The 27601-nt window shown below is 43.7% G+C and overlaps 1 protein-coding gene across 7 annotated transcripts in view; it reads left to right on the plus strand.

Annotated features, from left to right (window-relative positions):
- PACSIN2 (protein kinase C and casein kinase substrate in neurons 2) overlaps positions 1 to 27601 on the plus strand; it is a 354098-nt gene that overhangs the window by 160295 nt on the left and 166202 nt on the right. For all 7 annotated transcript variants that reach the window (XM_069228308.1, XM_069228313.1, XM_069228314.1 and 4 more), the window contains one exon: positions 18108 to 18264. In XM_069228308.1, coding sequence (XP_069084409.1) covers positions 18108 to 18264 — 157 coding nt within the window. The remainder of the gene's footprint in view (positions 1 to 18107; positions 18265 to 27601) is intronic.

The following is a 27601-nucleotide window of genomic DNA, read 5'->3' on the forward strand; positions in this document are numbered from 1 at the left end:
CTTGCTTTTTAACCACTACAAGGCTTTGAAGGCATGAACCCACTCCACCCATAGTCATGTTATTCTATTTCTGCAGTGGTCATTCAATTTTTTTCTTGCATATCTTTTCCTTTAGTTATATAATAGTTGTACTCCAAAGACCTGCCAATTTTCAATTATCCTACAGGTCTAACATTCGTGTAATGTTTAGGTGTCACATAAATGTCCAGTGTATCTTTTCAATACACTTAATCTCACAGACCGTCTTTAATGGTGGAAACTGGACCTCATCTGCCGTCATCACCCTTTTCTTTGTTAATAACCGCCTCCTATGTGGAGGATGGAAAGTCTTTCACATATCCTTGGAGGACAGCTAGAGAAGATGGGATCTCTGACATATCTGTTGTTTTTGAAGGTACAATACATATCTGACACCAGTAGTGTACAAGTCTGGGACTTGGCAATGCTAAATGAATAAAACCATCCTTGGGTGATGGCACTATAACCTAGTCTGAATCCATGTTAAGGATGTTCATCCTATTGGGGGCATGATACAATATGTGTAACACTGTGTAATGAAGCAACTTCTGTTAACTGACCGGAAAAATCTCCTTTGTCTTTGAGCAACAATAATTTGAATGTTCATCTGATAACTGGATCTCCAAGTCTGCATCTTGGTGATGCCTGGATGTTTCTTTCTTTTTATCCTTGAAAAACCTATTACATTATGTATTTAGTATATTGCCTGGCAGACTATCTATATCACAGAAAGCTGTGAAAGTCTTGCCTGTGTCTCTGGCTGTTCTGTAAAAATGTAGGATAGCAGAGGCTTCAAACAGCTTGCAAGAGTCTGAAGTATTTGTATTTTTTTTATTGAGGTTTTTTGTGTATAAATCAGATTCAAACAATTTACCATCAGTTACCACATGTAGCAATTGTTGGACCTGGCTTTTTGACTGGGACATCCCCAAACTTTTTGCCTCCTTCCTCCTATTTTTTCTGACCTGTTGTTGTTGGCTTTTGACCTCTGGGCACTTTGCCACTGCTAACCAGTGCTAAAGTGCATATGCTCTCTGTGTAAATTGTACTATTGATTGGTTTATCCATGATTGGCTATTTAATTTACATGTAAGTCCCTAGTAGAGTGCACTATGTGTGCCTAGGGCATGTAGATTAAATGCTGCTAGTGGGCCTGCAGCACTGGTTGTGCCACCCACTTCAGTAGCTCCTTAACCTTGTCTCAGACCTGCCATTGCAAGGCCTGTGTGTGCAGTTTCACTGCCACTTCGACTTGGCATTTAAAAGTAACGATGCAACGCCTTCAGGACGACCGGAACTTCGACGCACGGCCTCGCAAGGACAACGCCGCCTGACTTCCAAAGGAGAAATCGACACGATGCCTGCCGTGAGAGCGAAACTTCGACGCACAGCCCCGCAGAACGACACGCAGTCAGAAAACAAGCAGGAGAATCCACGCACAGACCCAGGACATCTGGTAATCCCTGCGACCCATAGAAAGAGACTGTCCGTACGCTGGAAAACGACGCACGACTTCCCTGCGTGAAAAATAACGACGCAAGTCCGTGTGTGCTGGGGAGAAATCGACGCACACACTATTTTTCCACGTACCTCTTCTTCTGCGGCCCTTTGCGGAGATTTTCCACTCCAAACCAGGTACTTTGTGCTTGAAAGAGACTTTGTTTATTTTTTAAAGACTTAAGACACTTTATATCACTTTTCAGTGATATCTTTACAAATTCACATTGCAACTTTATTCGTTTTGACCTACAAATATCCTGATAAATATTATATATTTTTGTAAACACTGTGTGGTGTATTTTTGTGGTGCTATATGGTGGTATTGTATGATTTATTGCACAAATACTTTACACATTGCCTTCTAAGTTAAGCCTGACTGCTCTTGCCAAGCTACCAGAGGGTGGGCACAGGCTAATTTTGGATTGTGTGTGACTTACCCTGACTAGAGTGAGGGTTCTTGCTTGGACAGAGGGTAACCTGACTGCCAACCAAAAACCCCATTTCTAACAGCAATCATAGTACATTTGTGATTCTGCAGCAGCAGTGCTTGTACATATGTACAATCGCATCCCATCTCCACCTGAGACCTGTTCCCCTTTCATGCAGTACATTATGGAGCGTCTAGAGATGTCAATAAATACGTTGTGAATGGGGTCCAGATGTCCCTGGGTCGCGATGTTGGTGGCAGTTCTTCAGCTTATCCAATTGTTCTTTGCAGTATGCCATGTCAAGGGGCCACTGTTTGAGCTTACGCTCTGAACTTTTGCCCAAGTACATAGCCACCCTCTGTTTTGGCACTAGTAGCACCACTACCACAAATTCACGATGTGTGGGTTGCAGTTGCTTGACAAGGCCAAGTAAGCACATTTGGGAGCTGCAGCTCATTTGCTCTATAATCATAGCTGATAAAACCAGTCACCGCTTTTTGCCAGAACTGCCTAATCGGGCCACACATCCAGGTCAGATGTAGAAAGTCCTCTTCTGTCACTCCCCATCGTGTTCAGTTTGCATCCCTCGTAACCCATATCTGAGCAGTCTGACAGAGGTATAATACATTTGCTGTAATTATTTAAGATGGATTATTCAGTTTGAGCATCCTTGTTAGTGCACAACAAAATCACCATTCCTCCCCCGTCAGGGGCTTGTCAAGAGCAGCATGCCACCTGTCTAAAGCTAGGGTCTGGGTAGGTCGTCTGTCTGTTGAGCTATCTCATATAGTCTCGTTATGAGGTACGACGGGTAGGGCTGGTCAGTAAAATTTGGAGGGCTCTTGATGTTGGGGGTTCTATCGGGAAAGAGTGGTACAGTTCCTCCAGAGCCGCTCTGAGGCGATATGTGAAGGTCGGTAGTGGTGTTTTGGTGTTGTGTGCGTGGGAGATGCACCATATTGATGAACTGTCCTGCTGGTTACACATCTGCTAGGGATTTGAGCTTGGCTCTATCCAACCTGGCGAGTGCATATATATATGCACTCATCTTCGGGCGTTTGTGGTAAGATAGGATTGAATGGCATAGGATGTGTGTCATCTACCTCCACTGGTAAGTATAGTATATATGCCTGTGGGTATACCAGTAATGTGCAAATTACGCGTGGGCACATAAGTATAAGTCAGGTGCGTTGAACCTGCCCCATGCATATGGAAGCGTCATTGTGTCCCAGCTGATCCTAGGTTGTTTCCTTGCCCAGGATAATGTTATCATATGTGGTCTGAGAGTTTTAAAGAAGTGCAGTGGAAGCACAATGGGTATTTTAAGGAAGAGGTGAAGGAATCCGGGGAGCACTGTCATTTTCATAACTGCCACTCTGCCAGTGATAACTGCATTCTAGGCCACCTGCTCTCCCAGTTTTGACTCTGCTGTCCCATAATGTTCTCAGATGACTAAATCAAGATCTCTCTGAACCCAGACTCCCGAATGTTTGACCTAGTCTGTACTCCATCCTAGAGGAAAGTCTAGCAAGTGAGGTTTTGTGTTTGGTCTCCGGGGAAATATGATTGATTTCTCCCCATTTATACTGAGGCCAGAGCAGCATTCAAAACAAGTATATTCCCACAGTATGGGTACCAGGTGTAAATGATGGTCTTGTACATACAACACAATGTCGTCCGCATACAGGGAAACACTAACGGGTCTCAATCTAAAATGCAGCTATATCTCTGATGAAGCACATATGCTGGGGCTTGAGGGCTAGTGTAAATAAAATTTGGCACGGGCAATCCTGTCTGTGCACCGCACAGAAGCAGTGTCTCAGATCTATGTCCATGGACTTTCATCGTCGTCACTGGGGCGGTATACAGCAAGTGCACCCATTTGAGAAAGACTGTAGGCATGCCCATTCGACCTACTCAATAGAATCAAAGGCATTGGCGGCATCCAACAGTACCGCCACCACCACCATGGAGGGGTCTAATTGGTATAGTAGTGCAAATAATGTTTGCAGGTTGTATGCTGAGGAGCTAGTCTGTATAAAGCCTGATTGGTCCGACGGGACCAAATTGGGCTTCAGTGGGTGTAGCCTGGTGGCAAGTATTTTGGCTAGCATTTTTGTGTCTGTGTTTATCTGTGACAGTGGCTGACAGGACTCACAATTTTGAGGTGTTTTGCCGGCTTTTTAGGTGTGTGATAATTAGGGCCTCTCAGATGGAGTGGGGGAGCACCTCCTCATACATTGCATGGGGATGCAACACCAGTGAATCTGAGTATTCTTTGTAAAATTTGGGTCTGGGCGCTTTGCCATTAGGAAGCGAGCGTATGGCCTCTTCCAGTTCCTCCAGTGTTATTGTTGCAGTAGGTACTCCTGCTGACCTTGGGAGAGCTATGCCAGGCCTACATCATCCAGGTATTCAGCGATTTCTGCTATCGGAGCCAAACCCCTGGCAGCATATACCTGCATAAAAAAAGTCCAAGTAAGAGGACAGAATTGCTGGTATGTTACATACATCTTCCCCCTTCGGGATCAATAATCGTAACAATGTGGTTGCATGCCCATGTAGATGTTAACTGTTCACCAGTCTGCGGCCTGAGCAACCTCCCTCTCCCCCCTTCCCCATAAGCCCTTACCACATCTTGGCGAGATAAACGTTGCAGTTCACTCTGCACTGTGTCATTATAGTTAGTCATTAGTTCCTTAATAGTAGCGAGGGTGCTGGGTCATGCTCTAGTGTTTGGAGTGTTTTCTATCTTATCTTGTGTGCATATGTCACTTAAAATACAAGCCTGCATACCAATGCAAACTCACCTGATGATAACTTTAAAGGCTTCCCAAAGGGTATCTGCACTGTCTACAAACCAGATGCTTTTTCCAGGTGTTCTACCATAGCCGAGTGCAAGTTCTCTCAAAACACTTGGTCCAGAGGCGCTGTTGCCTGAAATCTCCATGTAAATTGTGTGGGAATATGTGTGGGGATAGACACCATCAGCTTGATTGGCACAGCATTGGTTGGGGCACTGGCAATATGCCTGATGCCTACCACCCAGGCGTTCACCTCCTGGGTTGTCAGACGCTAATCCAGACAGGACTACAAGCTATGGACCGATGAGGAGAATGTCCTTTCCTGTTTGTCAGAGTTTCTCAATCACTGTATGTCTAACAGTCTGTACTCTTCCTTAGTGGACCTTAGTGGAATTCCTGCCATGACCATTCACTTGTTCTGATCGATCTCGGAGCAGGTCTAAATATGTATTAAGGTCTCCGTCCCAGAGGATAGCAGGGGACATCTTGGAGTGCAGTCTGTTCCATAACTGGGTGTAAACCTTGGTGTCGTCATTGTTGGATCCATATGTATTTATTGGGGTTACCAATGTGCTGCATTATGGCATACCTGCCCTGGTCGTCTATCTTGGTGTGAATGGCATCGAAGGGCACTCCAAGTTTGATTAAGATCATCACGCCCCTAGAGTATGAGGAGTAGGAGGAGGCAAGTTGTGTTGCCACCCAGCGGCACCCATTGTTTGTGCCATCTGTCCCATCGGGTGGGTTTCTTGTAGAAAGGCAATTTGTATGTGGTGTTTATCCAGGTAAGCTAGTACCTTGCTTGTCTTACTGGGGTTGTTAAGCCCCCGTACGTTCCAGGTTAGGAGGGATATTGGGCTAGGTGTGTGGGGCATGATAGCATAGGGAATATGTGAGCGATGCTCTGCTGAACAGTATATGGCTGTCTTAACGTGGACGGATGTCCGTGGTATATCTTTGGTAACTAATACAATAAACAGTAACATCTCCCGCCTCCCACATCTGCATCCCAATCATACCAAAGACATCCTCGGACTCTAGAAATGAAAAGCATGTAATCGTAAACAGGTAATGACAATCACCAGCAGGTGCTGGTTTAACAGAGTAAACAATAATATGGGATGTAACTTCGTAGGGGCAGCCATAGACCTTGTGACACTCCCGGTGGATGGGGGTGGCCGGGAGACAAGTTAGGTACCGGCTACTTAGGTCAATGCTGTTGGAGCATTAAGCCAGGGTGAGGTAAGGATATTTGTCGGATTCTTTGCCTGGGGCAAATAGGTGTCAGAATGGGCAAGAGGTGATGTAAAATTTGGCTCCGGGGCAAGTGAGGATCGCAGATTGCTGCCTTCCCGTTCACCCATGTTATCTGGATCTACATGTCATATTTGGACCCCATGCCACAAACTCCCACTGGACAGCCAGAAACTCAATGTGTGGAAATTATGACAAACAACTGACATCGGCGCTACCGTGGTCCCGGCTGTTCAGTTACTCTCAATGTCTGCTTCATAGTCTGGTTTATCTTGGTGGTGTTTGGAGAGTTTTTTTCAATGAAGTCCATCACTTCCTTGGACGTTGAGAAGATTTTCTTGGTCTTGCGGTTCTCAGTGCTTAGACGGGATGGGTAGAGCATTGCGTAAGGAATTTGTTCTTTTTGGAGTTTCTTTTTGATAAAGAGGAATTATTTACAGGTTGCCTGCACCAATGCCGTAAAGTCTGGGTAGAAGGCCATACTGCTCCCCTCATAGTTGATGTCTCTCCTTTCACGTGACAGTCAGATCACTGTATCGTGGTCTTCATAGTTTAGTAGCTTGGCGATGATGGGGCATTGAGGGGCCCCGTGAAGCGGTCTTGCTGCCATGGATCTGTGTGCCCGCTGCAGCACCAGTAAATGCGATAGGATGTCTGAACCGAAAATGCCCTTTAGCAGGGTTTCGACATACAGTTCGATCTTGCTGGTGTTTGTTGATTCTGGGATTCCTGTGATATGCAAGTTGTTACAGCGGGAGCGCACCTCCAGCTCTTCATTCTTGCCTTGTATTATAGCCAACACCTTTTCCATGTTAAAGCATTTTGCACTCATTGATTGCATGTCATCTTCTGTTGCTGAGATGCGCTGCATTGCTGCTGTTCTGCGCGCTGTTGGTTTGTCCACTTGGTGGTCAAGCTGTCCATACGCTGGTGCAGGGTATCTATTTTATCATCAATATTGTAAACTGCATGGCAAGGGGTGTGGCCTCAAAGGCCGAAGGGTTTTGACTTTACGCAGCCATTTCAGGGCCTGCTGATCCCTCTTCTAGGGTTCTGGTTGTTTGGTGTGCTTCAAACGTGAGGCGTGACTGAGTGCTGTCTACTCTCTTCTTTGGGAGTAGAGGGGGTTGTGCAGTATCCACATGGAATCTCTTTTGACACCCCCTCTGCCTCTGGATTGCGACCACAAAGTGTCACCCACCTCCAGTGCAGACAGGAGAACATTCTTAGTGTCTGGATGTTATTGCATCCTGCTAATGTAGTGCCAGTTTCATATGATCTTCTCGTGGTGCAGGGCTATGTGTTGCTGGCACGTTTGGGGCCCTTCTGAGGCAGTTATTCACATCCAGTGGCACGGAGGGCCTGCACAGCAGTGGTAGGGGCGCTGTAAGGCAGGGCATCCTCTGCAAGAGGTGTTTGTGGACTTTTGAAGCATGTAACATCCCCTCATCCAGTGCTGGCAGGATGGCAGCTTGCAAGGGTGTTGGGTGCTCTCACCATCTTTGGTTCGTTTTCACGCAATGTTGAGGTATGTGGCCATCTGCGTGCCCAGGAAGAGGGGCTTGTGACGTTGCAGTGGTCTCGGGCACTCTATTCAATAATTGTCCTCACAATCTTGCACCTCGGTATGGTTTCTAGGGATGCCATACATGTTGGATGTGGGCAGCAGGAGTAGCTAGGCCTACCTTCAGTGTCTGGTCAGTCAGGCTGCTTAGCGCTGCACAGTTGTGATCAGGAGGTCCCCAAATGCAGCCAGTCAGTAGTGGCGCTCTCCTTTACTGGTAAAACGCAAGCTCCCATGCGCCCCCGCAGCAGTCACTCTTCTCACGTCAGGGCAACCCAGCTGCAGCTGGCCCATCGGGCCACAGGCCGCTCCCATACAGCATGTTATGCTCAGCAACGCTGCTTGTGAGGCATGGCTGTGACATGGCAGACCTACTTCACTTGTTTGGCTCCCAGGCAGTTGCAGAAATTTGCGCGGCCGCCATTTAGAATGCGGCAGCCCCTCGCACAGCTGAACAGGTGCGGGTTGTTATCTAGTCTTCGCTGCCACAAGGCAAATTAGACGTTCTTTGGGTGGTCAAATTATGTTTTGTGCTGGATTCTTTGTTTGCTGCCCGATTGTAGATCTCGTCCATCTTGCTTTGGGCTCTCTGGTGCCCATGAGTCAGAAGTATACAAAGGGAATCCAAGTGACTTAACATTTATTGAATGTTGGGGTTCATGTAAAGTTTGTACCGATTCTTGTTGGTTGGTGCAAAGCTGCTAGTTGGCAAGGTCTTCTGTCTCTAGTGTAGGTTTTTTAGGATTGAAGGATCTAGCTTGTCTTAAGGGCTTCTGGGAAGATGCCTTTAGTAAGGGAGTTAGTGACCGTGATGAGGAGTGTCCCCTGAGAGAACTTTGATGAAGGACAAGGGTAAGACATCAACCTTGTAAGAAGTGGCTTTGAGGGAGTTGAGTATGTTAGGATGGCCATTGTGGGATTCTAAGGAAAGGAGTACGCGTAAGAGATGCAGCAGGCTTGGTATTGTCGATGTGCTTTCAAATTGTCTATATATTTTTCATTAAAGAAGTTGATGCCTTTGCACATTTTTGTGGAGCGTAGAATGAGTGGACCCGGCAAGGGTTTTATGCACTGCTTGTTTGCCTTGAAAAGTGCTTTGCATCTGATGTGGCTTCATTGATGGTCTTTATATAGTACTTTGCTTTAGCTGATATGATGAGTTGTTTGCATATTGTTTGCAAGAACTTCAGCATCATGAGGTCATCTGAAATTGTTTTAGTTTCATTTTCTTTTCTGTCTGTGGATGGATTGTTTTTCAGAAAGATCTTTAAGAGGACAAGAGGGTGGATGGGTTTGGCTCGCATGTGTGTATTTTAATTGAGGTACGAATGTTCACGTAGACTTACAAAAAAAATGTTGAAGTTATTTAGAAGGGTGTTGGATTGCCAGTGCTTATTTGTATTAGTGCAAATCTTCCCACCAAGGACAGTGACAAATCTATTCGCCTATGACAACCCAGGCTTAATGTGATACCTGGGAATTAATATACACCTAGGAATAGATGTGGTGCTTAGAGATGAATGTGGCCCAGTGAGCGAACTGTTTTGAAATCAAGTCAATCACTGGTCCATAGTGATCTCGAAGCATCACATCTAACGTGGTATATATTAATTCCCAGTTAGACCATCAAGCCCTCACTCTGTTATGAGGGATACTCTAGTTTAGGTCGAGTGGTGCCCATTGTTAAAGGTTATTTCACAGACTTCTTCCCCTTTAGCTGTAAACCAGATATTCCACCAAATTCTATAATTTCTCTGGCCACAGATGCAACATAGCTCTCAAGTTCTCTCAAATAGAGCAATCAGTCCTCTCAGTTTTCTCAGTACTGCAAGATGAGATTATGGGCCACTGAGTGTTATCCCTCCGTCGGAGTGGTGCTCCCTAACAGCATTTTTTGGCTGTGTACCCCGGTCTATAGTGCCAATGACTAGGTCAATAAATGGCGATATGTATCCATTCACTCAATCTCCAGGAGCTTAACCCAGCAAAGCTATCCAGCTTATAATGTCTTCACCCAGTCCCATTCTTGTAAGCATTGCAAATATGAAAGGCCACTCCAGTGATTTAAAGGCCTTAGCTACATCGAAAAACAGTCCCACTGCAGGGAGCTCTTGGTTGATTTGGTGTTTGAGTGCATAGGGCTCTGACGTTATGTGGCGTAGATTGGCTAGGTGTGAATCCCGCCTGGCCGGGGACCACAGTCCCTTATATATATATACATAGGTAAAGCCTGGCACCTATAATGTTTGCTAGTGTTCTGCATTTATCAGTAACAGTGGCCTGTGGGACGAGTCGATCAAAGGTTGTTTACAAGACTTAAATAATGTGACTATGACTGCCTCACGCAGTGTTGGTGGAAGGGTTCCAGCTCATGTCTATTTGATGGCACATAGAACCTCTTAGTGAAAAACATCCATGTTATTTACTGTTGCCTATCTGTAATTGTATATGTTGTATCTTTTCATAAGGCACTGTTTGGACCTTTTTGCACGTGGCATAACTTTTTCCAGTGAACCAGTCAAGCCTATAGCCTTCATCATTGGCTTGTTGCCATAACAACCGAAGACTCCTGTATTACACATAAACTTGCAAACAGTCATAAAATTACAGATAGGGACAACTGTATTCCGTGTAGACTTACCCTCAAGATAACTATCAGTATATAGTCATACAGTTACAAAATCCAGTTGACAAAACACTGGTCAACCCTTCCAAAAACAGCATCACAAGACTTTCTTGGGTTTGTCATGGGGATAAGCAACACCAAACCCTTGGCTGCTCTAATAATCTGTGCGATTCTCTGTAACAAAATGCTTGTCTACAGGCTTTAACACAGTGTTAAAATAATCCACTAAAGTGCTATTGGCTTTTACATATGCTTTTCACAATAAATAAATCATGCCTACTGCCTTTGTTGTATTGTGTAATAAACCTGTCGGCCTTGTAACCTTCATCGATTGCTTATCAAAAATTAAAAATAAACTCTGCCCTGCTGTATTGTGCATGAGCTTTCCCCCATTGCAAAAAGTGTAATGGCTTCACACTTTAACCTCACAACTTCTGCCCAGTCAAAATCTGTACTGAAGCTTACCAACATCTGGGCGTGGCCAAACCCCTTCTCAGTGGTAGTTTTTGAAGATTTGTTTTTATCTTAAAGTCTTGCCTACAGCTGCACTGTTAAACTAGACCCCCAAAAAAGGAATTACGTTATGAGTTTTTTAATTCTCTTCAATCAACATTACTTGTAGAGTGAGACCATTACACAAAACCCACAGACCCTCATTTAAAACTGGCCAAAAGTGCAGAAAAGTAATTTTACATGCACGCGGAGAGTTTTCTGCATATTTAGCACGGATTTAAAGTATCATGGTTTTACCACATCACTAACCAATGGTGTTATCTCATTGCAGCACGGAAAACCGTGCCCATCAGCACCAGCAAAAATCTAATGCAAACTCCTCACCTAGAAAAATCAGAGAGGCACGAAATTCAAATTATTCCACATTTAGAAATTAGTTTGTGGTAATCCCGTACCTGCCACATGCAACAACACATTAAGTGTGTCTTGTAAATAATAATCAATCTGCAAAGTGATGGGTTGTTTTACAAAGCGCCGTCATGTGTGTCGCTTGCTTTGCATCGTTCATAAAAGGTGCATGATTCTTAGTTTTTTTTTTAGTGCTAACCTTCTGGTGTGTTTAGCTTCCCTAATCCATAGGGCGACACGTCCTTTTGTGCACATTCCTGTGTGAGCTCATTTGTTTATTCTGTTCGTGTGTGAGCCCTGCCAGGGCAGGTGACCGCTCATGACTGCCTGCTTTGCCGAGGCGCTCAACAGTTGGGAGGAATTTTCCACGACTTTCGGAATCCTGTTTTTCCTCGAGCACGTCATAAGCATGTTGTCTGGCTCGTCTACATGTGCAGCTGATGCTCCTGCAACAACTACTTGATTGTATTTACAAAATTCATGCCGTTTGCTTCCATGAACCGTGTACAAACGAGCTTTCTGTGCAGCCCACAGCTCTGCGCGCCTTACTAACGTCATACAAATGTCCGCGTGAAATCCCATGGCAAGCATTGTAGAGGAGCGTGAGCAAAGCTAGGAGTATTGCATTGTGTGCAGTGGACAGCTTTTTTCTTTTTGTTTTAATTCAGAGGGCACTGGAAGACTCGGGCGCAATAAACTACATCTTGCAGCATTTGAATAGGGCACCTTTACCCCATGTGTGTCTTCATAGCACTAAAACGGCCCCTGTATGCTACAAGCGGGTGTGGATGTTTGGTTGGAGAATGTCTGGTTGGGCCATGTCCTTTCTGGGAAGAGTTGGGTGTGGAGCACGAGGTCTTGACACATGGTCTGGTTTTGTTGCGGCGTGTGCACGCCTTTGTTTATGGAGGTGTTTGAAGAAGGGAAAGAGAAGGCCTCATGCCCTGTATTTTTCCACGTATGGCAGCATAGAACCACTGCATAGTTGCATGAGCAGGCAGCTCGTATATGTATCTGTTGTCTCTGGCTATCATTGAAAGCTTACGAGCCATGATTTCGGGCCTTATGTGAGCCAGATGAATTTGTAATTTAATCACTTGGAAGGGTAAAGAGTTCCCTAATATGAAAACTTGGCACAGGAAGGAACGACCTCCAGGTTGTGATCAACTGAGCTTGTGGGCACTTTAAGTTGTAAAATAGGTGATGGCTGCATAGATGGTGGTGAGTGAGTAGTTTTAGTTGGAGTTACCCTCGCTACGTTTCATGGAGTAGACAGTAGGCACAGAGGTGGGGGCTGTATTTCTGAAAAAAATCTTCTGGGAAGAGATTATTTTACATGTTAAAGTGAGAGCGAGATACCACATGAGTTGTGCCTCCTGCAGAGGTCTCTGTGCAATGTGCAGGTCACGTTTCTGAATCCTAGATATAATGACATAGATCAGTAGGTCAATGCAGGACCTGCTTTATAGGGGTTCATGTTTTAGTGAGATAATTTACCCAGTGAATGTTAAGAGGGCGCTGTACGATGACATATTACACTAGGAGAACTTACATTTTCTGTGATAAGGGAAAAGCAGTGGCACCCTCAGGTGCACTGTATCTCTCTGGTCAGAAAAGGATGGTTTGGACGTGAATGATGAGATAGGAGGTAAAGTGTGTGTGTGACCAAAGTGTCCCATCTCATCTCATTAGATGAGATGGTTAATGGATGGCTGAGAAATATGTTAGAACTCTTTTGGATAGTCACCAGGCCAGGATAGTAGACTTCTTATTTAGTTGGATTTATTCCATTATAGTTCCAAACCTAGAGCACCTATATTTAAAATGTTAAAGGTACAATGAACTTCTGAATTGAAATGAGACACTTACTGGTCCGTTGTTGATCACCTATAACACAGATCGTCATTTCAGCAGCTTGCCGATGAAACGATGAACAAGAAATAGCCATTTAACACACTGACTCATTCTGCTTAGCTTGTGAGGTTGTGTTGTATTATTAAATGTATTCATTAATACAACATAACCAGGCATGTAAAAGTTACGTGGAGTATGACTGAAAAACGAATAAAACACTTTAAAAAAACCATGGATGGATCCTTAATAGGATGATAGTGGTGGAAGTTTTTTGTCCATAAAAGGGAGTATCTGAAGCAGTTACGGTGGTATTTGGGTTTTTGTCTTTGACCAGTAAAAGGAGGCGTCAAAACCTTAAATGCCCAAGAGGAAATGAAAAGGGCCAAAAAGGTGAAAAGTTATCTAAATGAGCGCCACGTGGAAGCGCACCATCTTGGAGTTGTCACTATTACTATTTCAAAGAAGGAGTTGCAGTAGGTGTTAGGCAGGTTGCCCCATGATGAAGTAAAAGCACACGACATAAGATCACAAGTGATACACAGTGTCTAAATGGTTGATATCTAAAGGCTGTGATTTAACACTAGGTAAATATCATTTAATTAAATTGCGTTCACTGTGTGTATTGTTCGTTGTGATGGTGTCTGTGATGTCACAGTATGTGTCCGGCATGAAGCCCCATAAGGGAGTGGAAGCACACATAGAAAAAGTTAGTTTTGTAGGAGAAAAATGTACGTAAAACCATATCACTGTGGATGTGTTGCTCGGCTAGGAGCCAACCTATGTAGCAATTGGGGACCGTAAATGTGTTGTGGAGCAATGTAAATATGTAACCAGGGTTCCTCTGTATAGAAATTATGAATAATGCAATGTCATGGGTTAGTGAAAAATCTAAGGCTTAACACTAAGTTGCATATAAAGCCGTGGACACCTTCATAAACAGGACGCACCTTTTCAACCCAAATCACTCTCTTCACCGCGTTCAGTTCCAGTATTCACAATCCCTCAGTTCTGTCATCCTTCGAGGATTAGCAGCTGTGTGCTGTAAACCAGGGAACTTGATATCAATATCTGGGTTGTTTTTTGGCATTCCTTATAATGTCCTGCAAAAGGCCCTCCCGTGTAAGACATTGCTTACGTGTTCGGCAGTGCTATGTCTATATGATCTGATCCTACTTCCAATGTAAATCTTTCCTAATCTACGTATGAATATGTTAACAACATATTTCGTCGGGCACTTAATATGTTTTGTACAATAATGTGTGTTTGGATTGTTCTAAAATATTTTACCTTAATCAAGCACAAACTTACACGTTGGACAATTGCCACATAAAAAAAAAATCAAATTTCTTAAATTCCAAGCAATTCTTATCATTAGTTCTCACAGGGTAACTTGAGCTAATGATATTTCAAGTATTTGTCCCTCTCCGAAATGTCCTGCCCAGGTGTTAGTATTGGACTTGGTCATGTTGTTTAGCCAGGTTTCTCCTGTTAGATTGCCATGTGAGGCATGGCAGACTTTTCTTTTGTTTTTTTCAGAAGCAAATTCCTGCTTTGAGTGTTTGTTTATGGAAAAGAAAAAAATGCTGAAGATAGCCGCAACTGCCTTGGAACCTGCCATGCATTCAGTTTTGCTGATAGTGCTGCGGAGTCATCAGAGAATGCTCATTTTAGAAACTGATCTCTGCCAAGGGGGTTCTTTAAAGATGGCGTGGAGCCCTTGTCGAGCAGGCAGAGGGGCGGGTTTCCACCACACCAGCATCTTTGTGGGCCAGCCACCCGCACATAACTGAGACCCATAGTTTTTATGTGTTACACATAATTTTTTATATATTTTTTTTGTGTTTTCACTTTTTAACCCTACCGTGCCGCGGACGAGGTGATCTCGTCCAAGGCACTGGTTCCCCTAATTATTATTAGGCCATTTCTGCCCCCCCTGGGGGCAAATCAGCCTTGCGATCTACCCCTGGGAGGGGCAGAAACCACTAGACACCAGGGAATATATATTTTTTTTGTGGGTTATTTCAAATAAGGGGGGCTGCCCCTTGAGCAAGGGCTGCTCCTGGGGGGGCAAATTATTTCTAGGCCATTTCTGACACAAGACACCAGGGAATTTTTATTTTTTTTATACTACCAGGGATATATATTTTTTTTTTATTTACTTTATTTTTATGTGTGGGGAGCGACCCCTTAGACCAGGGTCGCTCCCCTGGGGGCCAAATTGTATTTAGGCCATTTCTGCCCCCCCTTGGGGGCAGATCAGCCTATTTTTGTTTGGCCAATCTGCCCCCAAAGGGGGCAGAAACCTCTAGACACCATAGATTGGTGTGTGTGTGTGTGTGTATGTGTGTATTTTGTTTGGAGGGGGCAGCCCTTGGGCAAGGGTCTCTCCCCATGGGGGCACATTACTGTGGGCCATAACTGCCCCCCTTGGGGGCAGATTGGCCTATTTTGGAAGGCCCATCTGCCTCCAAGGGGGGCAGAAAGCCCACCAGAGACAGACTATTTTTCAAAATAAGAGGTTGGGGGTATGGCCATACCCCCACCCCAAATAAATGGGGCCAAAGTTGTTCTGCCCACCAGTGGGCAGATTGGGCAGTTACCCCCAATCTACACCCCGGGGGGACAGAAAGTCTACTAGATGCCAGGGAATAAACAAAATAAAAGAAAATAGTGGGGTGGTGGCTACCAACCAGTATGGGCCTGGTTTGGCCCCCACCCGAACTGAAGGGGCTAACAGTCTTTCAGCCCTCCCCGCACACTAAAACATCTTATCCCATGGCAAGCAAGAGGACATTTCATTATTTTTGGTTTTTGTTTTACATTTGGGCCATGAGAGCTTGGTAACTCCCAAAATCGTCCCACTTGAAATGGTGAGGGCTGCACTTTTTTTTACTTTGGGGCGCTGCCATTTAGAAAAATCCACAAGACCTAGACACATCTGAAAACTAAACATCTAGTTGATTCCATGGTGGTTTGCTTCACATGCACCCCACACCATTTCCTTACCCACAATGCCCTGTAAACCTGCAACTTTGCTGGAAAGCACACATTTTTGTGATGGAACCTTCCGGAATCTGCAGTAATCCACAAAATTCCTACCACCCAGCATTGTCTCATGTATACCGATAATATTTCTGCTGCACTTGTTAGCCTAAAAATGTTTTTTTTTCAAACTACCCTTTTGGACCCACTTTGGTACCCCCTCAATTTCGACATGTTTTTGGCTCTTCCCTGTCACAAACACTTGGCCCACCTACACAAGTGAGGTACCATTTTTATCGGGAGACTTGGGGGAATGCTGGATGGAAGAAAATTTGTGGCTCCTCTCAGATTCCAGAACTCTCTGTCACCAAAATGTGAGGAAAAAGTGTTTTTTTAGCCAAATTTTGAGGTTTGCAAAAGATTCTGGGTAACAGAACCTGGTGAGAGCCCCATAAGTCACCCCGTCCTGGATTCCCCTAGGTCTCTAGTTTTCAAAAATGCACAGGTTTGGTAGGTTTTCCTAGGTGCCGGCTGAGCTAGAGGCCAAAATCCACAGGTAGGCACTTTGCAAAAAAACCACCTCTGTTTTCTGTAGAAAAATGTGATGTGTCCATGTTGTGTTTTGGAGCATTTCCTGTCCTGGGCACTATGCCTACCCACACAAGTGAGGTACCATTTTTATCGGGAGACTTAGGGGAACATAGAATAGCAAAACAAGTGTTATTGCCCCTTGTCTTTCTCTACATTTTTTCCTTCCAAATATAAGACAGTGTGTAAAAAAAGACATCTATTTGAGAAATGCCCTGTAATTCACATGCTAGTATGGGCAACCCAGAATTCAGAGATGTGCAAATAACCACTGCTTCTCAACACCTTATCTTGTGACCATTTTGGAAATACAAAGATTTTCTTGATATCTATTTTTGACTCTTTATATTTCAGCGAATCAATTGCTATATACCCGGTATAGAATGAAAACCCACTGCAAGGTGCAGCTCATTTATTGGCTCTGGGTACCTGGGGTTCTTGATGAACCTACAAGCCCTATATATCCCCGCAACCAGAAGAGTCCAGCGGACGTAACAGTATATTGCTTTCAAACATCTGATATTGCAGGAAAAAGTTACAGAGTAAAACATAGAGAAAAATGGCTGTTTTTTTACCTCAATTTCAATATTTTTTTATTTCAGTTGTTATTTTCTGCAGGAAACCCTTGTAGGATCTACACAAATTACCCATTGCTGAATTCAGAATTTTGCCTACTTTTCAGAAATGTTTAGTTATCTGGGATCCAGCATTGGTTTCACACCCATTTCTGTCACTGACTGGAAGGAGGTTAAAAGCACAAAAAATCGTAAAAATGGGGTATGTCCCAGTAAAATACCAAAATTGTTTTGAAAAATTGGATTTTCTGATTCAAGTCTGTCTGTTCCTGAAAGCTGACAAGCTGGTGGTTTTAGCACCGCAAACCCTTTGTTGATGCCATTTTCAGGAAAGAAACCACAAGCCTTTTTCTGTAGCCCCTTTTTACAATTTTTTTGAAAAAAACGAAACTTTTACTGTATTTTGGCTAATTTCTTGGCCTCCTTCAGGGGAACCCACAAAGTCTGGGTACCTCTAGAATCCCTAGGATGTTGGAAAAAAAGGACGCAAATTTGGTGTGGGTAGCTTATGTGGACAAAACTTTATGAGGGCCTAAGCAAGATCTATTCCAAATAGGCAAAAAAAGGCCTGGCACAGGAGGGGGAAAAGGCCTGGCAGCGAAGGGGTTAAAACGAATGTAACTTCGTTTTGTATTTGTTGTGCGTCCACAGTACTCTGTTACTTTCAGACAATAGTCATGCTATGAATATTCAGAATAAAGGAATGGTCTGATAGGAGTGCGTAGGAGGAATGTACTTGGTTTCCGAGCCTTATGACACCTGATCTTCTAGTCCTTCATATGTTTAGCTTTGTCCGTGTCCCTGTAATGACTGCATGATGGTAATATTTCTTCTCACTGGTAAAGGAGGAAGTTTAGCAATCTGAGCGTCTCTTCATCTCAGTTTTGTATCTGCTATTGATATGAGAAATTCATCAAATTGGTGACAATTCAAAGGAATATCTCTTAATATAGCAAACGTTAGTGCCGTTTTGTCTACTTTCTCTTTGCTGTTTTAAAATGTTGTTTTTGCTAATTTAAAAGTTAACGTGGTATTTTCCCTGTAATTTTCTAGGTTGGGAACTACAAGCGCACAGTAAGGCGCATTGATGATGGGAACCGGCTTTGCACGGACCTTATGAATTGTATTCATGAGCGCGCCCGGATTGAGAAGGCCTATGCACTACAGCTAACAGAATGGTCCAAGAGATGGAAACAGATGGTGGAAAAAGGTATGGAGGAGGCGGCTAAATTGAATACACTTATAGAAATCAAAGAACATTTATTTTGAATAAAGGAGTTTGATAAAATACTTAGTTTAATTTCATATTTACAATTTATTGGCATTGGGGACATTTACTTCATAAAAAGTTACATTTTTTTTATCCAGCCTTGAATAGAATCGTAAGCTCTCGTTTCGTTTTCGCAACTATCAACCAAAAATGAATCACATACCATAAGAAGTGAATAGAGTTTCCTATTGTTTGTATTCCACCTTTTCTAAAAGCTTGCAGGTACTTCCAAATGCCAGTCTTTGGAAATAAAAAGCTCCGCCATCCTCAGTGCAGTGACCTTATTCCCCCTTAGACCGTTGGAGGGTTTTTGGTCAACCATTTTGGCCTCTTAAAGTGGCATTCCCACTTTGCTTCGTCCCATCTCATCACATCTTACAGTATAGAGAAATGGACCAGCCCACTTCAGCCATTGGCTCTTGCCACAAGTGCACATCCACTTCAAATAGCAATCCATTACAATGCCAGTGCTTGGAGTCCAATATCTGCTTTTTTTTCTGCTTTCATTTCTGCTTTCATTTCATGTTATGTTTTTAGGACTCACCTACAGACCACTTTTAGTTGTCTGTTGTGGAAGGCCTGTTGTGATCAATACCAGTACTACAGTGAGCTTTGTGTCAGCCCATAGATTAGTATTAGTTGGCCTTGCTTGCTTTTTGTTCAGTGGCTAATCAGCTTTGTGTGCTTGCCCCACCACCTGAGCATAGGTTTTCATATTGTTCTTTTAATTGTGATGACTTGAACGATAGCACTGCTTACGTTCAGAGAACCACTTTTTAGGTTTCACCAGTAACAGTGCATGTCCTGCACGTGCTCTTGCGTGCAAGAGGTATTGATTATAGCAAGGGGCTAGCGGCCTGCCCATTGCTCGCCATTCATTGGCTTCATTGACATTATTACTTTCTGCCTCCTAATTGGGCAGATTGTGCTGGATTCATTCCTGTTCTTTCCTCTGGAACATGGACCAAGTACAGACTGATTGTCTTTGATTAGTGTCCTTCCGCTGCCACTCGCACTGGGATTGAAGGACATTTTTTCTTACTCCCCCTGTTGTTGTTTTCCCATTGCTGACTGCCCCCATTGTCTGTATTGTTTTTTTCCCCTATTCCTGCCCCCGTTGTCTTTCTTTTACTCAATCCCACCTCCAATGTCTGTGGTGCTTTTACACCTTTGCACCTCGATTGTCTAATGCTTTTACCTCCCCCGTTGTCTGTTGCTATTACCCATTCACACACCCCTATTGTCCATGTTGCTTTTACCCCACACCCTCATTGTCGAGGTTGCTTTTACCCCTCTCCCATGCCCCCATTGTTTGCGTTAGTTTTACCTCTCCCACCTCCCATTGTTCGTGTTGGTTTTACCCCCTCCCACCACCCTGTTGTCCATGCTATTTTTACCTTGTTGGACCTGTCAGGTACACTTTGCTCCCGGGACCTCCTTACATTTGCTACGCTTTACACACATTTTTGTAAATGTAACACTCTAAAATTGCTGTCTGTCGTCTTGAAAAATGATGTTATGTTAAAAAAGAAAATGACTGCTGTAGGACACATATATATATGCCGGGGTGGTAACATATGCCCGCATGTATGTCTTCTTTTTGTAGCAGCTTTTTTGTTGTTTTTTCCAATGCTGTTCCACTTTGGTAAACAAGCTTTTTTGTTTCTTTTTGCCACTGGAGCCATTGTGCCATTGGACATTAAGCACTGCAAAGCTAAAAGTTCAGGTAACGGCATTCAAAGGCGAGAACTACTGAATTTGTAAAGGCATGTTTAATTAATTTTAGGTCATTTTCTACTTATTTGTTTTGCAAACCTATGCAGACCACCTTCCGGTATTTATACTTATTATCTTTACACTTTAAATCCACATTGCATATGTTTGCTAAATAGATAGAAATATCTCAGGCTTACCATGACTAGACCTGTTGGCTTTGCAAATGCTTTCTCGGCATGGGATTTCTGGAGCTTGAAGGTGGCTGCTCTTTGAGATAAAATCAATTCTTGATTCACACACTACCATATGTGTAAACCACTATTGTACGGCTAAAGAAATGTAAAATATTGTACACTTCTTATGCAACATTTGTTTAAGAACATTTTTGCCAGGTCGATGCCCCCAATAAAAGAGAAATGGTTTTGTTGCTTTTTATTTTGCTAATACCACACGACTGCTGTAAATTGATGAACCATTTACCAGTGAGAGTAGGAGAGTGAGTCAGCTTGATAAAATCAACAAAAACTAGGTTAGCCTTTGTAGAGTATCAGGCACACTAGTAGTACACCAGGGCTTCGGAATTCATTCCTTAAAAAAAGCCATATGGAGAGCACTGGCTTTGGGTTTCTTTGAGGTATGTAGATATTATAAGAAAGTGTAGGCTTTACTGAACCTGGAGGTTGCATTTTTCATGTACTGGCTCAACAACATCTTAACTTGCTTCAGAAAGTTATAATCTTTAAGGAGTAAGTGCTATTTTGAAAAAGTGCATTTGCTTTGACCCGCAGTTGGCCCTTTTGGGATATGTGGGGATATTACGAAGTGTTTGAGACGCTGTGCTGCCACAGCTCTCTTCCTGGCTAAAAGGGAAATAGCACTGCAATGGGGTACCAGACACCCACCCACAACACAGCAGTGGCTGAGAAGTCTCATCTACTGCGACAACACTAGCAAACTCCATGCATCCCCACAACCACCCTCATCTAGACCTAAGGATATTTGGCGACTGTTGAGGGATTACCTACGCACTCTATATAACACACATCTAGCATTGTAACACCACGTATCTACCTGGTATGACCTGCCCCGCACTGTTACCCATAACATAGTTATGTACAACCAGCAGAACCATTGTAACTATGTTTGCCTTCCTAATTATTACTGCAAATTACAACAATGTGCTTGACTTGTTTCTTTTCCTCTATGTCAAATAATGTTTACTTCACTGTTCAAACCCCTCTCGAGGGGCAGTGAAATCCTGATTGCATTCTTGTATGGTACGGAAAAAAGTAATAAAGTTTGATTTCACGAGCCTTTCATGTGGCACGAGGACCTTAGCACAAAGGAGCCAGGTTGGTGATTCGGGCTGATGTTCTGCGTTCTCAGAGTTGCTTTCTCCAGCTCACTCTTGATGGTGCAGCTGAGGGACCACTTAATGGCTGCACCCCAATTAAGCCATGGCACACAAGTCATCAGGCCACATGCCTTGGTGTCCTGCCCCTCAGATTAGGCTGATGCTCCCCTCCAGTAGGTCTCTAAGTCTGCGGGGACAGTGCAGGGTGTTTTGCCACCACTGGCTCCATATAAACAGGTGCACAATGCACACTCTGATTGCTAGTCAGGTTAGAGGTCTCACCTCTACTGTTCTGTGTGAGACTCTAGTTTGTCCTCCTTGATCGAATCACTTCCTCAAGATTCATGGTGCCAATGGTGGTACCAAATGGCCACCAAAGAAGGCTTGGACAGGAGACCAAGCAGTGCATGGCTATTTTGAGACCCAGTCGGCCACACCATCCTGCGTTCCTAATTTTAGACCTTTGTTCTGGCTGCCAATCTGCTGTTCATCTCCTCCCGCTTCTCACAGTAGGACTTCCAGATCTTATTTCTTCCCCCAGAGCTTCTAAGACCTAATTTCTCTCTCATTCTCTGTCTGTCTTTTACATTACCTTATCTAATTTCGAGGAATATCCATCCAACATTTACAACTGGTGCCAACCTTTGTGTATGGGGGTAGGAGGTAACTTGTCCAACCCCTCCTCTCCCCATTTGGCTCTAGAAAGTTCTTCCCTTCCCCTGTCAAGGCTTCGAGAAGTCTGAGGTGACAAAATGCTAGTGCCTGGTTCCTTTGTGTGTGCTGGTGGCAGGCCCTTTGAAGCGCAAGTGGGGCAGGGCACAGCGCCTCTCGCAGCCTTCCTGGCAGGATGACCCATCCTGCCCACATCTTGTCCCCTTCGTGTCCCTGGCTGGGAGGAAAACACAAACCGCAACAGCAGAGCCATTCACAGTTATGTGACCCAGGACACTGGCAGAAGGGTCAAAAGGCGAGGACAAGAAAATGCCAACTTTCATTTCCAAAATTGTGACTTAAAATCAGACTTTACCATTAAAGAGTTCAAATTACCATTAATTTGTGTGTAAACAGTACATTCCTAGCTGTTTCCAATCTACATTATCACTTACTAAATGTAAAAAGTAACAGTGTTAGTCAATTGGAATGATGGACCTTACCATAATGAACAAATCTGTTAGGAGTTTTCTACTGCAATGGCCATGCAAAACATAAGTATACATATACTATTTTTTGAATACCATGCACTCTGTCTTGTGAGCCTTTATGGCCTACCTTAAGGCTGATTTATAATTGAAAGGTTAGGTTTAGGCTGGCAAAAAGGTTTATTTTGGCAGGCCAAAATGACAGTTTAAAACTGCAGTGGCAGGCCTGAGACATGCTTTAAATGGTTACTTTATTTGGTGGCCCAATTTGTGCTGCAGGCCCATTAGTAGCATTTAACAAGCCCTGGGTACACTTGGTACCATTTTCCAGGGACTTACAAGTGAATTAGATGGCCCAGTGTAGGTCAGTTTTAGTATGTGTGAAGGAGAGAACACAAGCACTTTAGCACTAGTAAAACGCACAGGGTCCTAATTGCAAAAAAAACAATGCAGTTAAATAGGAGGAGTGAAGACAAACCTTTGGGAGAGAACAGGTCTGACAGTAAACATCATACCAGTCCAACCTAAAGCCTGAGATAATAAACTATAATTATGATAAGACGTTCGTCAGTGGGTTCTGTACTGCACAAGGAAGAAGCAATAATTACCTGGCATATTTGTAAAGCTTCAAAAACATTCGCCACAGGCATGCAGTTTGCAGGCTTTGTACCTTCAGCATTGATGCCTCCAGACCTCAAAATAGTTGCTTATTTTCTGCACTATTAACATTACCCTAATGTTGTTGGGATTGTGAGTTGAAAACACGGAGCGTACAAGCTTCAGATCTTCCATGCAGTTGTCTGGGCTTCTCTACAGGTTCTTTGGTAGCAATCTGTGTGCCTCTTCCAACACCTTCTTCTAAAGACTGCATATGCTGTATGACACTGTGACCAGTATCAATTTGTATCATTTTGTCCCTCTTCTTCTGGCACACCGATTCCATAAGCATGGACATCTCTTTGAAAATGGATTCAAATTGATTTTTTGGACTGTAGTTAAGTATGAGTTTAAATGTTTTGTCACCACAGATCCATTTTTTCAAATTAACTTCATGCTCATATATGTTTACTACATCTATCATAATGAACTATGAAAGTTCAATGCTTTTATTAGTGAAACCAAGCGGTTTCTCTGCCCACATAATTCAAATCTGTATTTCTGCTCACCTAAGAAGGCCCTCACTGATGTGGGACTTCGTCCCCCCAGCAACCCCCCTTAGCTAAGGAGGGACCTCCAACTACGACCGTCTGATGCTTCAAAAGCACTGCTGGGATCCCGCAGTGCAGGACACAAGTTTCAGCAGTTTCTTTGCCGGCATAATCGCAGCCTGCATTTCTGCTCACCTGAGAAGCCCCTCGCTGGTGAGGGGCTTTGTACCCCAGCATTCTCCCTGTGCTAAGGAGGGACCTCCAACCACGACTGTCTAATGCTTTAAAAGTGCCGCTGGGCTCCCACAGTGCTGGACGCGCTTAGGCTTGTGCCCAGGCAAAGACTGGGCCAAGAGTGGGCTCGTCTGCGGCTGTCAGAGCATGGAAGAGGCTGCACCCCTTCTTTTGGCTTGGGATATTAACCCCTGGTGGTATACACTGCAACAAGGAGGCGAGCATTACTAAGAGAATGAAAGGTACTTAGTTCCATTTCCATTTTTTTTTTTACTTCTACTTTTTTAACTGTCCTGAACCAAAAACTCTTAGAAGTCATCTGACATCCTGTATGAAAAAAGGGGCGTGGCCTCAAAATTATCACCAGTTATCTGTCATCAGCTATTTGGGCCACTGAAACGGAAATTGTCTATGTAGAAGCAAGCATTGATTTAGCTTTAAAGAATTTTGGGCTTTCGGGGGGTAGCCCAGCAGACAGCAAGGAATCTACTCACTCTACACATAAAGTTTTCTCGTCAGATCACTCTAGACAATCTAATTGTAGAGGAACCATTTCCTACTTGCAAGAGAACCCTAGCCAGACCCGTCCAGCCCAACCCATGTGTTGCTGAAGGCTCACCAATACTGACTTTGCTTGAGTAAATAGCCTGTTCTGAAAGCCCTAAGAAAAGCAGGTGAGAGACTACCAATATAAGCAGTGCCAGCCCTACCCCCCTATTGCCCAAACCTGTTCTTCTAGTAAAACATAGACCTAGTGGCAAGAAGCCCACAGAGAAAAAGCCAATGAAGAAGGTAGATGTTGGAGAAATTGATTCTAAAAACTTTGCCTCTAATTGCTTCTATAAACTAGATTAGTGGTTCCCAACCTATTGACTTCTGTAGACCCCCACCTTATCATTACTTGAACCTGGGGATCCCCACTGAATCTTTATGGGAATCCAGGGACCCAACCCTAACCCCCCTCCCCCTCCCAACTGAGTCATTACTAGAAGCGGGGGCCCAGGCCTATATATTGTCAATATGAACCACAAAACAATACACAAATACAGAAACGAGCATTCCATCAAACACATGCACAAAAATAACATATTTTATTTAATTTGCAAACAAATAAAAAACAATTAATAGGAAGGTTGGAGCTTTTCTAAATTCAGTTGAAGCCACACATCGTCCATACTATATTCAGTTTTATGCACTTACACTGCTCCCAGGAACCAATCTGAGGATACTAATATACAGTAAGTTTTAAAATGTCCATTTGTACATTTTGCCACTTTATAAATCTTAATTTTCTATGCTATCACGGACCCCTTGAGGAAGCTTTGTGGACCCCCAAGATGTTTTCAGGACCACAGGTTGGAAACCACTGAACTATGTCACCTGGATAGCCAATTTAGGGACATTTCTCTTTGGTAATGACAAAGCTAAATGCCCTGGAAGGGAAGCTAGATAAGCCAGCTAGCCCAAGGGAAACTAGCAGATAGAATGACTGTATTGGACAGACATGAATAGATCCTAGGGTGGCTGAATAAACAGTGGAGTCAGGTGCAATCCACCAGTTGTTTACATATAACCCACCCTGAAAAATTAAGAGAGGAAGCCATGAGTTTGCGCGAGCCCCCACATGACAGCCTTGTGCCACCAAGTTTACAACCCCAAAAGAAGCTGGTGGCCCCTGAGATGAGCAGCCAACAAAAAAAGGGGCGTCCAAAACACTCATGTTTTCTCATATAATTATTGTAAAAGTTTGAATGATGCTCACGATGTTCGACCACACACCCTCCAAAATGCCCCTCCCCGAGTATACAATATGATTGTTCTTTAAAATGTACCAAGAGTAGACCCATCACACTTCGAATCAGATACGTCCCTTATGAATAAAGTGTCTTACTGGCCAAGAAAACATTTGGACTGGACCATTGAGCTGTTGAAAGACATTATCTCTGTGAGAGGAGTCTCCTGGGTTGGCCCTGTGGTAAAATCTTCACATGGCAATTGTGTCATAATAAACTTTAGAAGACCGGACCTAGTGCTAGCCTTGTCACACTGCCTCTCCCAATCACCCACCCACTTGGAGGGTACTAGAGCACAACCCCTGGGCTTCTTCTATGGTCCAAGAATCAATCATTCATGTGGCATCATCAATAGGGCCCTACAAAAGACAGGGCAGCAGTTTGTCCCAAGCTTGGCAGTTTACTCTCTCGAACAGGTGTGAGGCTTTGTCATCCATAGAACAAATAAACTGACAACCACAAATCGCTTAACATATAGAGGGGGACAAAGAGCCTACTCGCCTTCTTATGGCCAAGTCTCCAATGACTAATGACAATGTTAACCAGAAAAAAACCTGGGGATTTAATCTCATGGAACATGGCAAGATTGTGCTTCAAACTAAAAAATCCAGACTGAGCAAAGACAGTGGTACAGTATCAAATCATCTTCTGTCGAGGGACTTGGTCATTAAACCCCTCCTCACATAAATGGATATTTAACCAACTATGTTTCAGCCACTCCATCCAAGTCAGGAAGGGCAAAAGGGGGTCTGCATAACTTTATTTCCGTGGCTCTTGTGGGCATGATGGTGCAGAAGTCTTTAGCTTGCCATTATTATATGCTTTTACTGAAATTGCATAAATCTTCCGACCTATCGATAAAACATATTTGATTCAATAGTGACCAAGATGGTGGAAGGCTTGGAAGAATAATTGCATAACGTCCAGAATGATCACAAGAGGGAACTTTTAATAATCTGGGCAGGAGGCGTTAATATCTGTAATCCCAAAATTGTGATGTCACGTGGCATTTGTGACAAAATGGCAAACCCCTCACACTTTAGGCACTCCCTGTACAGGGAAACGTTGAACAGAGTAGCTGTAATCTGATATTTGTACAAGACCTTACTAGCACAGATCAGAGGCAAGTACCAGCGTGTATAGGGCCACATTCAAGTTTAATAATTGATTATATATTAATCTCAAAGGAACTGATCCCACTTTTTAATAATCAAAAGCTATTGATTAGCTGCTTGTGTGCCCATAGCCCTCTAACTATGGAACTAAAACTTGACCTGGGCAAAAACACCAATCGTGCCCTGCAGTACAGAGCTGAATATAGCAAAAATAAGGGCCTGAATATCAAGTGGGCAAAAGTTAATGAAGATGGTTTTAGCAAATATCTTTTAGTAGATAACCAGGCCCAAATCGCTACTGTTCTGCAGGATGATGCTAGTCCCACAGACATCATACAGGCAGCGAAAGTAACCAAAAGTGCCACAAATATCAGTAATAGCCCTAGATGATTTAACCACGCCTGCACCCAGGCTCATAAATCCCCCAAGTCAGCTCTTGGCAAGCAACTGTGAGACCAGGTATAGATGGTTTTGGCTAGGAAAGCATATAAAGAAGCAATCGCCATTTGGAAGGAGAGACCCTTTGAAGATCTCAAGGCAGCAAGTGCCCGGAAGGGCTCCCGAGTTTACTGGAAGGTTGTTAATTCCCCATATCCATCTGGAGATGAAATACCAAAGGTGGAGATGGTTATATTGGCCAAAGGACGGATTGATCACTTTTCTAAATTTGTTGGCACTGGTGATCTAATTGTCAATACGATAATGGGCGAAGCAGCATGTTATGAGCAAGACGCTGCCATAGCCCTCAGCAGATCAATTGAGGTGTCAGAGGTCATGT

This window comes from Pleurodeles waltl, chromosome 4_1 (assembly GCF_031143425.1).
Source record: "Pleurodeles waltl isolate 20211129_DDA chromosome 4_1, aPleWal1.hap1.20221129, whole genome shotgun sequence".
Lineage (NCBI taxonomy): Eukaryota > Metazoa > Chordata > Amphibia > Caudata > Salamandridae > Pleurodeles > Pleurodeles waltl.